This window comes from Notechis scutatus, chromosome 2, assembly GCF_049901735.1.
Source record: "Notechis scutatus isolate UNSWTSFEM ecotype Mainland chromosome 2, rNotScu1.2, whole genome shotgun sequence".
In the NCBI taxonomy this organism is placed as follows: Eukaryota; Metazoa; Chordata; class Lepidosauria; order Squamata; family Elapidae; genus Notechis; species Notechis scutatus.
Window position 1 is genome coordinate 219,153,685 of NC_142010.1, and position 17,544 is coordinate 219,171,228.

Sequence of the window (17,544 nt, forward strand, 5' to 3'; positions counted from 1 at the left end):
AACCAGGTAAAAAGATAGCTTTAAATGTTAAGATGGGGTCTTTGTGAAAAGAAATGTTTTGTGTTTAAAATGTATTTGGTGCATTTTTTCTTCCAGCACTAGTATTTGAGATAATAGCAGAGGTAAAACACCTGCAGAATTGCTAAATACATTCTTTTTTCTCAGTGGTTACTCAATTAGCAATGAGCAGTGGGAAATTAGAATATGAAAAGAATCATTTTTCTTTTCACCTTGCCTGAATATCTAATAAGTCTCTTTTTCTTCTGTTCTTTTTAAAGAGCTTTTGTTGCTGAACTTTTTATGCCACCTTCTACCATCTGCATATTCACTTGCTGCATTGTCAGGAACATATTTCTTTCAATATATTTAAAGTAACAGTTTTGATAGCTGCCATGAGGTCATGCAAAGCAGAACTGAAGACAGCCTTGTGATGCTGTTGGGAACTTGGATGAGTAGTTTTGTAACAGATTTCTTTCAAAATGTCTAGACGTGTTTATTAGATTACAGTCCACTTTTTATGACAGTCCTAGCATACTGCCATCTGCTTATCTTTGTGTATCTCTGTGTATATGCAATAACAAAATGACACTTGGATATTCTAGGTTCTCTTTTCTCTCTTCTTTTAAAAATTCTGTAATAAATTATCAGTGCTTAACTCAACTGGAAAAGAACCAAATGGTTTACTTGGTAAATTGTGAGTAGCTTGGTTGGCTGGATCAAAAAATTATATTGTTCATTTTAAGGTGAATTGAGTTAATGCAATTGTTTTGAATAGAATAGAATAGAATTCTTTATTGGCCAAGTGTGATTGGACACACAAGGAATTTGTCTTAGTACTCTCAGGATACATAAAAGAAAAGATACATTCAAGAGTCAAGAATCATAAGGTATAACACTTAATGATAGTCATAGGGTATAATAAGCAATCAAATCATACTAGGAAATTGTCAATATAAATCGTAAGGATACAAGCAAATCCTTATTGCATGCTGTAACTTAGTTTTCATAAAATAAACACTTAAGAGAGAAAATAAATCGGGGTGTCTGTATAGGGAGATTCCCTGAGATTATCACAGTTTATACATAAGTCTTTACTCTGCAACTAGCTAAAAGGAAAAGCAACTGGCCCCAAATTGGATTTTGGAGGGAGATTAGAGTAATTGGGAGTACCTTTCTGAAGACAGAAATTTCACACTGACAATCAGTATCCGATGGCTTGATTAGGTGCCTGCCAAGTGTTTCTATAGTATCATTTTTTACATAAACCATAACAGAATCAGCCCAAGATATTTTCATGTACTTTTGGGTTGTATACCAAACTTACATATTATCATTTGTTGCCTTATTTGTTGATTTATACATTTATCAATTATAAATTTATATATATCAACTACTTTGTCAATCACAAAGTAGCTGTAGGTCGCTTATAGAATATGATTAAAATTTAAATAAAAACAACAATCAGCAAAATAATACATGGCACGGAACAGAGCTTATATCTAATGCAAACATGTTCTCCACCCTCTACTTACAGGGAGCAGGACACTAAGGGCAGTGTTGAAAAACTAATTAATTTCTAAGTTTTAGCAAGATATGAACATAAGAATAGACTTGCTGCATCACACCATAGTCCAACTTAGTCCAGTTGCTTGAAGAAGATACAAGGAATGTGTCTTCATTAACACATAGGGAAGGGAAAGAACTAATCAAAACACATTCAGTATTCTTCTGTCAAGAAGAGCTACTTTTTTGTTACAGTAAAATAATGTGTACGTCCCTTTTCAATATATTGTGGTCTTAGCTTAACAATCTTACACACATTAATTTACAGAACTTCTTGCAATTTATTAACTGTTTTGGGAGCTCCCTCCTGTATCCGCTATCCACACAATTGATAAACTTCATAAATAGCCCTTCTCTAGACAGTTTAGATTTATTTGCACTTTTGTGCTCCTAGCTTTTTCTACATTATATATTTTGGAGATCCTCTCTTTAATTGCATTGCTAGTTTTCCTCCAGTAGCTTCAGTCTTCTTGTTCTTTAATACAGGTGCACCATATAGACAACTATGAAAACTCCTTTGCATGACAAATATTCTATTGTAGTTAAAAATCTTGAGAAGAAAGTAGAAATGTTTGCTCACAAATGTGCTAATTAAGTACACTAAGTCAATAATTTTCTAAATGTTCATGCATCTGGCAAATAAACAAACCCCCAATTTTGGAATACCACCAGTTATGGCAGCTCATTTGCTATAATCTTTTATGTAGTTCAAAGTGTTATCTTTACCTCTAGTCTTGCTTCTGGCAAATATGATGACCACAGGATTTGATGAAATCATCAAGCACATTCAAAAGCCAAATTATATTTTATTTGTTCATACAATGGAAACTTTGCAGAGTTTTGCAGTAAACTGTCATATCTGCTACCATACAATGCATGCCCCTTCCATCCATCCACTTAGGAAATAAGAGAATCTGATGTCTGCTTGTTCTACTTGCCAACTATTGATTGCTGTCATATTTTATTGCTTTTCAAACTGAAGTCTACACCTGACCTTAATGGAAACGTAATAGCATAATTTAAATGAATTTTTTTTAAAGTGCAAAGGTTTATTTCTGATTGTTGAAATGAGAACATTTGGGTGTGTCCCATACACCACTCTGTGCTGAGGCACCCACTATTTTTCCAGTTGACACTCACAATTTTTCATTCAAAAATCATTATGGAATAGTTTCTGACTTTACTGTCCTGAATTATTTTTTTCTTTGTATATATGCAAATAAAGAGCTGCTTCAGATTCTCCACAAAACAGCAGTTCAACTACCTGGTAACTTTGAGCTTGATCTTATTTTTATACTTTTTTTTCCCCATAAAAAGTTCACTTATTTGGAATAACCCCTGACAGATTGTGATGTTTTTCTCTAGTGCGAAACAAAAAAAAATCATTTTAACACCCTTTGTATTTCTCCCCAGGCATCTCGCAGCTGCTGGCAGTGGGGAATCTAGTATTTTATATGTTCTTTCAGCTTAAGCAATTAATTGGGAATCTTATTTCCCAGCTATGTTATTATTTCCCTGCAATGTTATTAGCCCCTGTATTCTTTTTAAAATGTAAACTATTACCTATTCAGCAAAACATCTGATTAAATACTGTCTATAAACAGGACTGTGTCCTGTGATTAATTCAGTTACTGATTGTTGCTAGTAGGTGTGTGGCTAGTACATAGCCATGTTTACTCCAAAATGAATCTTACAAAAAGGATTTTTATAATTTAGGTAAATATGTGCAGCAAGGATGGACAACTGCAGTTCCAATAATCCTTAACTATTAGTCATGCTGGCTCCGGCTGATTGGAGCTCTAGTTCAACATTAGTTGGAGAATCACACTGCTTTTCTCCATGTAAAATTGCAAGTTTGATACCATGGACTGATTTGTACTTCCAGCTTGCCCTGCATGAGGACGCTCCATTTTGGAAGAACAGGAGTGAATTTCATCAGCTTTAGACCAGCCCTAGGCTGTTAGGAAGGTGACTCCCACCTGTGTTTTTTTCCTCTGCATTAAAGTAATATTTTCCCTTTCTGCCAGGCACACTTCATTCTATTTTACACAGTTGTCTCAGTTCAATTAACTGGTATATGCTCTGGAGGGCAGTCACTGTAGTCACTGCTCTCTGCCTCCAATGGTCATTTCATGCTGGGATGCCTACCCTGAAAGGCTAGATCTTTGTTATGATATGTGTATGTGTTTGTGTGTGCTTGTATGTTCAGTAGTGGAATAATGAAATGTTGGCTGTTTCTTTTAACTGAGTGATACTGACAAGGCTTTTGTCAAGTTTCCCATTCCAGCCCAATTGACAGGAAGAATTATAAAACTGTTTTTGTAACAGCCGCTTGCTCTCCTGGCATGGGTGAGAGGAGAAAAGCAGCAGAAAATCCATAGTTGAGGGCCGTGTTAATTGAGTTCTGAGTAGAATTTTGTAATCAGAGTGGAGGGAAGGATTGAAATGTAGGAAATAATTTCTTAAACTGACTTAATTATCTGCCAGTTTACACATAGGAAACAACTACCTGAAGACTGTGGTGCAAAAAAGTCCCATGTATATTTACTAAACAATAGAAAAAAAACACCAAAAAAATAGTGAAGCACATTTCCTGAGCATGTACCCTGTAAATCATGGGTGTGCTCATTTCTATTGTAAGGGACTCACTGGAGAAGAGCCTAATGATGGGAACGATTGAGGGCAAAAGAAGAAGGGGATGATAGAGGTGGCTGGATGGAGTCACTGAAGCAGTAGGCATGCACTTAAATGGACTCTGGAGGATGGTTGAGGACAGGAAGGCCTGGAGGAATGTTGTCCATGGGGTCATGATGGGTCAGACACAACTTTGCAACTAACAGCAACAAAAATTGTAAGGGACAAGCTGACTCTGTCACTTTACAGCTTTCATCTAACTTAGGCAAAATGATCAGAAGAGAAGTTGATATGTGCTCGCTTCGGCAGCACATATACTAAAATTGGAACGATACAGAGAAGATTAGCATGGCCCCTGCGCAAGGATGACACGCAAATTTGTGAAGCGTTCCATATTTTTTGTCAATAGTGGTGTCCCCCAAGGCAGTGTTCTAGGACCAACTCTCTTCATACTCTACATAAATGACCTCTGTGATCATATTAAGAGCAATTGCGTTCTTTTCGCTGATGATGTAAAGCTGTTCAATACCACAGACAATACTGCTACCCTACAAAAAGATCTTGACTATGTATCAGAATGGTCAAACAAATGGCAACTTCAAATCTCAACAAATAAATGCTCTGTCTTACATATTGGCAAAAAAAATCAGAAAATAAAATACAAGCTGAATAGTCAAGATCTTGTTGATGACCCAAGCTCTGTAAAGGACCTTGGAATACTCACCTCTAATGATCTAAGTGCTAGAGCCCACTGCAACTACATAGCCAAAAAGGCATTAAGAGTTGTTAACCTAATCCTACGTAGCTTTTTCTCTGGTAATATCACACTACTAACCAGAGCATACAAAACATTTGCTAGACCAATACTCGAATACAGTTCATCAGTCTGGAACCCACATTACATATCTGATATTAGCACAATTGAGAAAGTCCAGAAATATTTCACAAGAAGAGTTCTCCACTCCTCTACTCATTGTAGAATACCTTATGCCACCAGACTTGAAATTCTAGAACTAGAAAACCTTGAATTACGCCGTCTTCGGTCTGATTTAAGCATGGTATATAAAATCATACATTGCAATGTCCTACCTGTCAATGAATACTTCAGCTTCAACCATAACAACACAAGAGCACACAATAGATACAAACTCAAAGTTAACCGCACCAAACTTGATTGCAGGAAATACGACTTCAGCAATAGAGTGGTCAATGTCTGGAATACTCTACCCGACTCTGTAGTTTCTTCCCCAAACCCCAAAAACTTTAACCTTAGACTGTCTACTATTGACCTCACCCCTTTCCTAAGAGGTCTGTAGGGGGCGTGCATAAGCGCACCAACGTGCCTACCGTCCCTGTCCTATTGTTTCTCTTATTCTTTTATTTTTCTTATATGTACCCATTTCATGTATTCACAACTATGTATACACTTATACTTATTATCTTGTAAACAATTGGCAAATCAAATAAATAAATAAATAAAATAAATAATTAGTTCCCACTTCTTGTTGCCAAGATGATTACATTGATATATGTTCATGAAGTCACAGGGAGTTGAGCTCATCAAAGGAGACTTTGCATCTGTTTTATAGATACAAAGGATAATTTGCTTACTATGCCCTTCACTTCAGCAGAGGAACAGCCAATATGCAAAAAAATTGGACCTTCCTTCCTTCTTTTCTTCCCTTTTGTATTTGATAGGAGATGAGGTGATCTTTTTTGCACAGGCCAACAGAAGTAATAATCACTGATTAGCTTGGCACAGCTTCTGAAAGGATAGAGAATGAAAGTATGAAAATCTTTTAATTGCTGGATGATTATCTACAATTCTTGCAATAGAAACGAAGGGAGACAAACAATTTCTAAGAATCTCGGAATCATTCTTTAAATGCACATTATGTTAAAAAAGAGTGATTAATTTATGCTACCTCAAGGCATGGAAATAGCTACTAGTTGTAAAGACTTAGAAGAATAATGAACATTTAATGGAGGATAAAATTGTTCGTGGCTGTAAATCATCATGGGGCTTTCAGACACTACCATAGTATTTATAGGAAACATTCTTGTGTGTCCACATTCTATTTATGGGTTTCGTTATGATATTTGATTGATAAAATTGGAGAAGGAGAGCTCTTTGCAGAAAACTGGGTTTTCCTAGAGCCTGGCTCCCCTTTCCTCTCCATTATTTAGTGCCCAATCTTTTCAGCTATTTGTGGGAAGAAGGGCTTGCCTGTTTGTCCTCCTGATGTGGGAAGGGATGGGGGTCTCCTTGATTCAGCCCCTGTAGTTCATTGAATTGCTTTCTTAATGGCAACAGCAGTATGACTCTTGCCTTCATCCAGGACCACAGCAAGCAAAGAAGCAAAACCACTCAGTGCATGAAGATAGCACAACTGCAGTTGCACTGCAGAAACAAATCAAATGTTCACTGAAGGATATGCTCCATCTAGCTATTAAACAAATCAATCTTTTCCTTGTACAAAGCATTGTCACTGCTTGCGGCAGCATCAACTAGCACTGCCCTCCTGTAAGGGCAGCAATCTACTGGTCTCTTTGTTGATGTGTCACAAAGCAGTTCGGGAGGGGGAGGCTGCTGTTTGCTTGTGCCCCATTTTGAAGATAGGAGGAAGCCATTGGTGAGGCTACGGAAAGAGCTCAATGTCAGAAGTGAGGGAAAAATCACCACCACTTTCATGTGAGGCATTTTTAACTTTGATGAGGCATTGCTTGCTGGTATTCAGCTGGAAATGGAATTAAAATAACAGAATGTTGTGTCTGTTGAGGACTAATCAATTTATTACAGCATACGCTTTTGTGGACTACAGAGCTCTGTAATGAATTTGTATTTTTAAAATGCCACATGACTCTTGGCTATTTTTGCTGCAACAGATTAATGAAGTTAACTCTTTGCATATTAGACATGTAGTGTCATACAGAACATTTAGAAAAGTTCCATTTAGCAATGCTCATTGAACGAGCAAGGTTTTTAGATCAATGCCTACACCGGTGCTTCTCAACCTTGGCTAATTTAAGAAGTGTGGATTTCAACTCCCAGAATTTCCCAGCCAATAGGTCATGAGGCTGGGGGATTCTGGGATTTGACATTCACACATCTTAAATTAGTGAAGGTTGAGAAACACTGGCTTGCACAAATCTAAACATCATTCAGCAAAAATCCTCTGCAGTGTTAATTATTTTAAAAGCATGTAACTGACCTTTTTATTGCACTGGCAGTGCTTAGATGATTCAAAACAATGTACAATTGTAAAATAAATCACGAAAGCTAGAAAATACAGTAGAATGATTACTTTACCTTCCATGCAGTTTCATTTCATTGCTTCTTGATCAGCACAGCAGTAGCATTGCTCATGAATTGCTTCTTAATTGCACCTTAATTAGCGTAATTGGTGAAACAGTGTTATTTTGTAGTACAATGAAAAGAATAGAAGAAATTAATAATTAACCCCTCTTCCTAGTGGAACTGAGTGAGTGGGAGTCATGAAGATATTATTAATCACTCTATAGAAATGCTGCTGCTCTGAACTGGAAGCAATAAAAACCCCAAAGAAAAATGTTAATAAGCAAAAGCCAGACAATCATAAATAGCTTCAATTGTTCTTTGAAAGTCAACACCTGATAAGCTAGCACTAACATTCTGTTGGTTTATTTTTTAAAATCTGGTTTATCAAACAATGGTAGACAAAACACTAAAGTTCAAATATTAATGATATCATCTGGATTCTTTTTAAAGAGGGAAATAATGTATCTAAATAACTAAACTGGAAGCAGTTAGAGAGATTGCTGTTACTTTTTTTACTTCTGCGATAATATGGCCAGCCCAATGGTGAAAGTCAGGGGAAGGAAGTAGAGTGATGTAAGCAACATCATAGTATAAGTCCTGCCCCCTTTTCACTGAAGGCTGGAGCTTTCAGCCTAATGTTTGAAGGACTCAGGTTGGAATTAGGAAAGTTTGTTAAAGGAATTGCTGATGCAGAAAGTTGCAGCTGTGATGTGTGTAACGATGGTGGATTATTACTGCCTAGCAACAAGAAAGTTACAAGTTAGAAAGACACATTAGAAGGCACTTAGATATATAAACTTTGGTAACCTCCAGCTTATTATAATAGTAAAAGATGCACCTCTTTTGATAAGAAAGTTTATTAACATAAACATGAGATGTATGAAGGAGGGTAAAGTAGAAGAAAAGAATCAAAATAAACATGTGTCAAGGAGCCAATATTTGATTCTTAGGGTGTCAAGTTCCTTAATCAAAGCTATTAATATAAAATTTGTGTTTGTGCATTGTTTGGGGTCTTGGCTCCTTTAGCTGCTGAGATTCTTTTGCTGAAGTATTCCAATAAATAAAACTGAAAATGCCATTTCTTGCGTCTGTGGTCTTTATTGGCACCAGGCTCGGACCATTTTGGGTACAACATGTTGTGATGTTGCTTTTGTCAAAAGCCTGTAAATTCCTCTGGCTTACCTTTACTGGCAACTCTTTCAAAAGTCATAACATTCTTGGACTATTCTGTTAGCAGTAGCATCACAACCATCTGTGGACTAGAAAGATAGTTGCTAGGATGCTAGTGTTCTATACCAAAGGCTCAGTGCATAGAGAAATGCCTTTTAAAAGCAATAACAACTAATTTAATTACTTACATGGTAAAATGCTTTCCATAATTGTTTAAAGGATCTTGACATGTCTAAATTTGGCCTGAGCTTGCAGAGGAGTCAGCCGTCTGCTTTTAAAGCAGAATTCTATGTGGATTTTTTGATTTGATCAGAAAAACATTTCTCATATTTTGAGCAGTCATGTTATGGCACTCTGGTCTACCATTATTTCAGATAACGATCCCTTCTGGGTTATACGTTATGGTGTGATCTACAATCTTGTTATCCTGCGTAGTGAACTATTGGGAGATGTGAATCGAGAAGGATTAAGAAATGCTGTCTGGCGAACTTTACAAAAACAAAAGGGTGCTGAAAAGGATAGTCGAGTCCTGGATGCAGCAAAAGTAGCAGAGGTAAGCTTGAAAATATAATAGATGATTTAAATCATTGTCCAAATAATGTTATAACTTCAACAGCTTTTTGTCTCCTACTTTCCCTACCACAACAATCCTGTGAATTGAGTTAGGCTGAGAAGAGGAGTCTGCCCCAAAATCACCCAACTGGCTTTCATGTCTAAGGGAGGCCGAGAATTCCCAGTGTCCTTGTTTCTAGATCAGGGGTGTCAAACTTGCAGCATCACATTCATGTCACGTGACTACTCATGACATTTCCCCCCTTCACTAAAGCAGGCATGGGCAAGGCGAGCGTGTGATGCATCTGACCCTCAGGCCGCAAGTTTGACACCCCTGTTCTAGATCAACACCTTAATCACTACACCAAATGTAACTGGTATTCCTTCATATCTCAGCAGCTTTTAAGGCTGTATATTTATTTCACAGCTTTTGTAACTCACCCCAATCTGTAGAGTCTCAAAAGAATACAACAGAGCAAAAATATTTGATTTCTTTTCCTAAACAAAGCTTTCACTTATTTCTATTAAATGTTTTTCTATTTTTTCAGCCAATGTCCCTAACTTCTTTTTCAATTTTGTATTTGTTTTTAGAGAATATAACTAAGATTGATTTCTTGCTTTGCTTTTCATTTATTTTATTTATTTATTTATTTGATTTGCCAATTGTTTACAAGATAGTAAGTATAAGTGTATACATAGTTGTGGATACATGAAATGGGTACATATAAGAAAAATAAAAGAATAAGAGAAACAATAGGACAGGGACGGTAGGCACGTTGGTGCGCTTATGCACGCCCCCTACAGACCTCTTAGGAAAGGGGTGAGGTCAATAGTAGACAGTCTAAGGTTAAAGTTTTTGGGGTTTGGGGAAGAGACTACAGAGTCGGGTAGAGTATTCCAGACATTGACCACTCTATTGCTGAAGTCGTATTTCCTGCAATCAAGTTTGGTGCGGTTTACTTTGAGTTTGTATCTATTGTGTGCTCTTGTGTTGTTATGGTTGAAGCTGAAGTATTCATTGACGGGTAGGACATTGCAATGTATGATTTTATATACCATGCTTAAGTCAGACCGAAGATGGCGTAATTCAAGGTTTTCTAGTTCAAGAATTTCAAGTCTGGTGGTATAAGGTATTCTATAACGAGTAGAAGAGTGGAGAACTCTTCTTGTGAAATATTTCTGGACTTTCTCAATTGTGCTAATATCAGATACGTAATGAGGGTTCCAGACTGATGAACTGTATTCGAGTATTGGTCTAGCAAATGTTTTGTATGCTCTGGTTAGTAGTGTGATATTACCAGAGAAAAAGCTACGTAGGATTAGGTTAACAACTCTTAATGCCTTTTTGGCTATGTAGTTGCAGTGGGCTCTAGCACTTAGATCGTTAGAGGTGAGTATTCCAAGGTCCTTTACAGAGCTTGAGTCATCAACAAGTTCTTGACTATTCAGCTTGTATTTTATTTTCTGATTTTTTTTGCCAATATGTAAGACAGAGCATTTATTTGTTGAGATTTGAAGTTGCCATTTGTTTGACCATTCAGATACATAGTCCAGATCTTTTTGTAGGGTAGCAGTATTGTCTGTGGTATTGAACAGCTTTACATCATCATTTTTTTTTTTTACATCATCATTGGAATAGGATTTAGCTATACAAATAGCCCCTACTATAACAAGGTGAAAGTGAGAGAGTATAGGGAAATGTTTTAGCTGTAATCCTGTTTTCTAAAATTTCTAGATCAACTGCTATGAAAATAACCAGTTTTCACCTTTTGTTTGGGCTATGTTTCCTTCTGTGAGATAGCCATATCACTTTCCATAATTACATATCTCTCGCTCCTGACCCCCAGTATAATTCCTGTGTCCTATAGTTTCAGGAAAGCATAGATGGTTTTCAACCTGCTCACAAACCATCAAAGCTTATAGCACAAATGTAGCTTTGATTTAAATATTTTAGCAAATGGCAACACTTGACCAGTCTTATCTGAACTTGGAAGCTAAACAGATTTGGATTTGGTGAATTTGGATTGGAGACCACCAGGATATAACAGGCTATAAACTAGAATGAGCATATTATACAGACATTCCTTGACTTATGACCGGGGTCGGATTCAGGTGGTTCAGTTTAAAAATATTTCAAAGTATAAAAAGAATGGGGAAGTATGTTACAGGCAAAATTATGCATACCTAGACTTGTTCCATGAGCCTTGTCAGTACTTTTTAGTCACTGGAACCAGCATTGCAATATTTAAAAAGGGTTAAATTGTTTTGAACTGTCAAGTCACCTGGTGAGTGTGTGGCCATATAGTTTAAAATGTTATGCTGTTAGAAATATTAAATAACAGACATGTGAGAAAAGGCAGGCATGATTGACCTACTATATATGCTGTTTTTTTTTGCTATCCACAAAAGATTATACACCTATGTTTTAAAGCTAGATCAGAGTAGTTAAGAAGAAACAAGCAGAAATAAAGTATATGTTGGCATTTCACAAAAAGTCATGTAAAGATAATGTAATACTTATGTAAAGGTTGTGGAAGTAGCATATAATTTCCAAATAGGGCAATATTTCTCTCTCACAAGGATAAAAAGTGTATGTAATATATTTAGGCATTAAATGTCAGGCAGCTTGAAAGAATATGTGTTTCCCTTTGAAAGCAGACCTTATTTTTCATAGAGTTAAATGACATTGGAGAAATACAATTTATAATTCCAATAGATAAGGAAGATTAATTTGTTATAATCAGCCAACTTTAATTATACATTAACAATTCTGCCTGTTCTTATTATTTTAGGAAATTAGATAAGAAAGTCTGATTTATTATAACTGAAAGAGAAACACTTAGAATATTTAGATGTAGCTCTAGAGATCATAGAAAATTTGCCTGCTGATCACTCTAAGTATTCCTATATAAGCACCCTGGCTGTATTTCTGAATAAATGCAAATTATGAACCAAAATTCAGTTTATACAATGAAGGCTCATCTCCGAAAAAGAGGGGAACAGGTTATTTGGGTCAATGGGTCAATTAACCTTTAGCCAATTAAACTCTAGCAAGTTAAATTTAGAATAGAATAGAATAGAATAGAATAGAATAGAATAGAATAGAATACTTTATTGGCCAAGTGTGATTTATTGGCCAGAATTTGTCTTGGTGTAAATACTCTCAGAATACATAAAAGAAAAAATACATTCATTAAGAATCAAGAATCATAACGTACAACACTTAATGACAGTCATAGGGTACAATCAGCAATCAAATCATACTAGGAAACGGTCAGTATAAACCGTAAGGATACAAGCGACAAAGTTACAGTCCTACAATCACAAGTGGGAGGGGATGGGTGATGAGTGATGAGATGATTAACAGTAATAGTAGTGCAGACTTTGTAAATAGTTGGACAGTGTTGAGGGAATTATTTGTTTAGCAGAGTGATGGCCTTCGGGAAAAAACTGTCCTTGTGTCTAGTTGTTCTGGTGTGCAGTGCTCTGTAGCATCGTTTTGAGGGTAGGAGTTGAAACAGTTTATCTTTATTTAAAGACCCCTGCAGGATGTGAGGGGTCTGTAAATATTTTCACAGCCCTCTTTTTGATTCGTGCAATATACAGATCCTCGATGGAAGGCAGGTTGGTAGTAATTGTTTTTTCTGCAGTCCTAATTATCCTCTGAAGTCTATGTCTATCCTGTTGGGTTGCAGAACCAAACCAGACAGGTATAGAGGTGCAGATGACAGACTCAATAATTTCTCTGTAGAACTGTATCAGCAGCTCCTTGGGCAGTTTGAGCTTTCTGAGTTGGTGCAGAAAGAACATTCTTTGTTGTGCTTTCTTGGTGATGTCTTTGATGTTAGGTGTCCATTTTAGGTCATGTGATATAGTAGAACCTAGAAATTTGAAGGTCTCTACTGTTGACATGGTGTTGCCTAGTATTGTAAGAGGTGGTAGTATAGGAGGGTTTCTTCTAAAGTCTACCACCATTTCTACGGTTTTGAGTGTGTTCAGTTCCAGATTGTTCCGGTTACACCACGAGGCAAGTTGTACAACCTCCTGTCTATATGCGGATTCGTCGTTGTCTTGAATTATAAGCCTAGGGGAACTAGGAGTGTTTTCCTAATTCTCCAAAATTACTATTCTAACAAGAGTGGAAAGGAGCAGTGTTTTCTCCCTACTGGGCAATGCAATATGGGTGTCCTTTCATTGTATATGTATGCTAGAACTAATTTAAAAAAAATTCTTTTTAGGTTTTATTTAAGACTTGTCTGCCTAGAATGAACTAGAACAGTGTTTCTCAACCTCAGCTGCTCTAAGCTATGTGTTTACACAAGCAATGTCAACTCCCAGAATTTCCCAGCCAACAAACTGAAGTTGGTCCACACAGTTTAACGTTGCTGAAGTAGAGAAACATTGGCCTAGAAAATGTATTACTAGCATTCATAGAACATAGTTGAAAGGGGCTTTAATTCCATCCTAGTTAATACAGAACAGGTCTTGATTGTCTTTTTTGTGACACAGATGAAAATACTTGAGAACTTTCTCAAAAAAGTTGTCTTTTTTGAAGCTGACATATCACATTTCCTCTTTTTCACTTTATAAAGCTTCTTTTTCACTTTATAAAGCTTAACTTCAAGCTTCTGATTCATCTGTGTTGTACTCTTTTGGAGCACTTTCTTTGAATTTCTTTAAAATGTGATCCCCAGAATTACACATAGTACTTTGGATGCAGAATATAGTGGAATGACTACATCCTCGGATTTGGAAAATATAATTCTATTGATACAGTTGTTGGAAGAAATATCCTTCTGGGTTTATTTCCAAGTAGGGGAAAAGACACTGGAATCATAGAAGTTGCTTGGAAAGAAGCTTTATTGATGAACAGGATCACATGCCTTGGAGCTCCTGGGAGAAAAAGGGGAAGAGATGCTGAGAGTCCTTGGGTTTTATGCCCTCTCTGGGCTTTGAATTTGAGCTTGTCTTCTGATTGGTTGTCAGACTCCCATGGGGCCATGCAGGGGTAACTTGGTAGGTTGTCTTTTGAGTGCCAGGCTTCGTTGACTCTTGCTGGTTGATGATGTAATGAAAGGGCTTTGGGCAATTCCTATTATGGCTCTGCTTGAAGGAAGTAGATCTTTGTTATGTGGAATAGACTGGCCCAGGCTTTAATGGTCCATTAACAAAGGTGACGGGGCTGAGTTTCTGCCTCTCTGAGTTTCTACTTCTCTTTTAGGGGAAATATTCTGCCTTTTTAATGTATCCTAAGTATTTCATTTTTCTAAGAGAGGAATGGGTGCTAGCTTCCGACACAGTCTAGAATTGCATGGACTCTATGGTGAAATGTTACACTGCTGATTCATTCCATTCATTCAACCACAATTCTATGATCTAGTTTCAAGCCATGTATCACTATCTGATACTTATGGGTTTTGATATTTTTTCCTAATGAAAAGCTTTGCACTATTTTTTGTTATTATAAGAGTGTACTTATCTAATCAATCAAGCTAATTTTGAATTTGGTTTTATAGATTATTAGATATCATGCCCTCTTTTGTGTCATTGCAAATAAGAATAAGTAATTCTTAGTGTAAATGTGGAAAATCCTTCAGAAAGAAAGTTGTGGTGGCATGGCTAGAATGTAGCATTGTAGGCTACTTCTGCTGACTGCCAACTGCCAGCAATTTGGCAGTTTGAGTCTCACCACTCAAGGTTGACTCAGCCTTCCATCCTTCCAAGGTCAGCAAAATGAAGACCCAGATTGTTGGGGGCAATATGCTACCACTGTGAACTGCTTAGAGAGGACTGTAAAGCACTGCGAAGTGGGCTATAGAAGTCTAAGTGCGTTACTAAGTTCTATTTTAACAATAGTAGTAGGATATTAATCTTTATGACAAACATGAACATTAATATATTTGTTTCATTTAACTGTGAAAGACTTACATTGACAAACATAGGGCTTTGCATCTTTATCTGTTTCTAATTCTAGAGTAGGAATTAGGAAAAAGCATTGGCCACCTATTATCTAATACAACACATATATATACCTAAATGAATGAAATTTTTGAGAAAGTTACTATTAATCTTGGAAGAAGTACTAAGAGGAAGAGATCTTCTCAATGCTCCATGAATTTGCCATAATCAACCCATGCACATTACATATTAAAAGGTCTGACTGAAAGCAGCCTGAAAATTAGTTTAGGATTTCATGTGTTATTAATCTCAAATTCAGAAATGACAAATTAAGATTAATTATTGGGATAGAATGTCTATAAACACACCTTTCTCTGATTGTTAAATGCAGTCAGGACCACCAAGTCTGAAGAGACAATTCATTTTCAATTTCATTGTACACATGTTGTGAATTGTCAATAAATGTTTGATTGATTGATTGACAAGGTTCATTGGACTGGGAAACAGTGTCCTCTGGCTGCCTGCCCATTATACTGCTTGTCTCTTTGCCAGTATTCTTTTTTAAAACTTCCTTGCCATACACAGTCTCTTTTTGCCTTGGTAAGACCACACTTGGAATACTGTATCCAGTTTTGGTCGCCACGATGTAAAAAAGATGTTGAGACTCTAGAAAGAATGCACAGAACAACAAATATGATTAGGGGACTGGAAGATAAAACATATAAAGAATAGTTGCTGCAATTGGGTATGTCTAGTTTAATGAAAAGAAGGACTAGGAATGACATGATAGCAGTGTTCCAATATCTAAGGGGTTGCCACAAAGAAGTGGGAATCAACCTATGTATTCTTGAAAGCACCTGAAGGTAGGACAAGAAGCAATGGATGAAAACTAATCAAGGAGAGAACCAACCTTGAACTAAGGAGAAATTCTTTTACGTCCCAATGAACATCTTGAAACTTTTGCACAGAAGTGTAACTGGATTGCTGATTGAGTTTTCTTAACTTTTTTGATTAGATTAGCTAAAATTCATGAATGATGTAAAATCTGAAAACATAATTTGTGAACCAAGGTCCTTTCATGCAATCAGTTTATAGGAGAATAAGTGAGCAGTTATGACAGTTCCTGTAAGGGATATATATGTTCTCTTGTAGAAGTCTAATTTTCCCTGCAGTCACGACATGACATTTGGAAAGGCCTTTTGTGAGTTAAGACAACATGGGTGCATTCAGTCTTTAATGAATCCTTTCCTCTCAGCATACTGGAAGACTTAATAAAGAAATATGATTTCTTATTGGTCAATTTGCCTGATACGTAAGCCAAAATCAGGTCGATAAATCCTTTGACATCATGCAGTGAATGCTCTTAAATAATAACATATGACTATAATTTATTTGCTAATTTTTCTAGTGGCTGTTTATTTTTTTTTATAGTTTATTCTCTCTCAGAGTGCCTCAGAAACAAGATCATGGGGCCATAAGCATATATGAGATATAAAAAATGGCTATTGTCATCATTTCTATGGGCTCATTTATCACATATGACATTGGCATATTTAAAGCTTCAATTTATCCGCTGATTGGAGGATATGATTCCCTGAATGTTGACCTCAAAGAACAGAGATTTAAATATGTGTGTGTGTATGTTGCAAATGTTAAGATGAAGATTTGTATTTTATATTTTGATATTGATACTCAGAAGAAAATGACTTTGAGATAATCTTTAAAGCAAACTCAGATTTGTATAAGCTGATAATTCATAAAGATGTAGTAACATAGAAGCTCCATCTACCCTATTTAATACCATTCTACTCTAATGTTGTGAAACCATAAATAGCATCACCTTATTATATAGAGTAGAATAATTCTGAATACCACAGAACTAAAACCACTAAGTAGTATAGCAATAAGTTCTGAAAAGGAATAATATGTGCTCCAGAACCACTCATTTGAAAAAAAAAAACAGGGATGTAATAAGCTGGAGTTTCCCACGTCTTCTTTTACCCACGATCTAACACTGGCAACGAGGATGGGATCTTAAGACGAGATGGGAGCAGCGAGCATGTGGCAACCGCAACTAGAATGACAAAAAGAATCGGAACAATGGCCGGATCCAACACGCCACCCACACTGTTCGACCTCACAACAGACGACTGGGAATCGTACGTCGACCGATTCCATATGTTCCTAGAGGGAAGTGACCTTCTGAACATTTCCAAACAGAGGAAGTGAGTGGTTTTCCCTCATACATTGCGGGCTTGCAGGGTTCAAAATGGCCAAAGCACTATCGGCGCCCAGCGATGTCAAGATGATGGCCTGTCCTGACTTGGAAAAAATCCTGAGGGCACACTACATCCCCCACATCCTGTTTGATAAAGTGTGGCTATTCTATTCTGTCTCAGTATTTTTCCATAAGAGAAATCCTGCTTAGC

The 17,544-nt window shown here is 36.6% G+C and overlaps 1 protein-coding gene and 1 non-coding gene across 5 annotated transcripts in view; both read left to right on the top strand.

The window, feature by feature from the left end:
• Positions 1-17,544, top strand: part of TMEM232 (transmembrane protein 232) — a 128,993-nt gene that overhangs the window by 59,873 nt on the left and 51,576 nt on the right. For all 4 annotated transcript variants that reach the window (XM_087958075.1, XM_087958076.1, XM_087958078.1 and 1 more), the window contains one exon: positions 9,040-9,218. In XM_087958075.1, the coding sequence (XP_087814201.1) occupies positions 9,040-9,218 (179 nt within the window). The remainder of the gene's footprint in view (positions 1-9,039; positions 9,219-17,544) is intronic.
• LOC113417735 (U6 spliceosomal RNA) lies at positions 4,491-4,597 on the top strand. Its single transcript, XR_003371672.1, has one exon. It is a non-coding gene; the product is annotated as a U6 spliceosomal RNA (small nuclear RNA).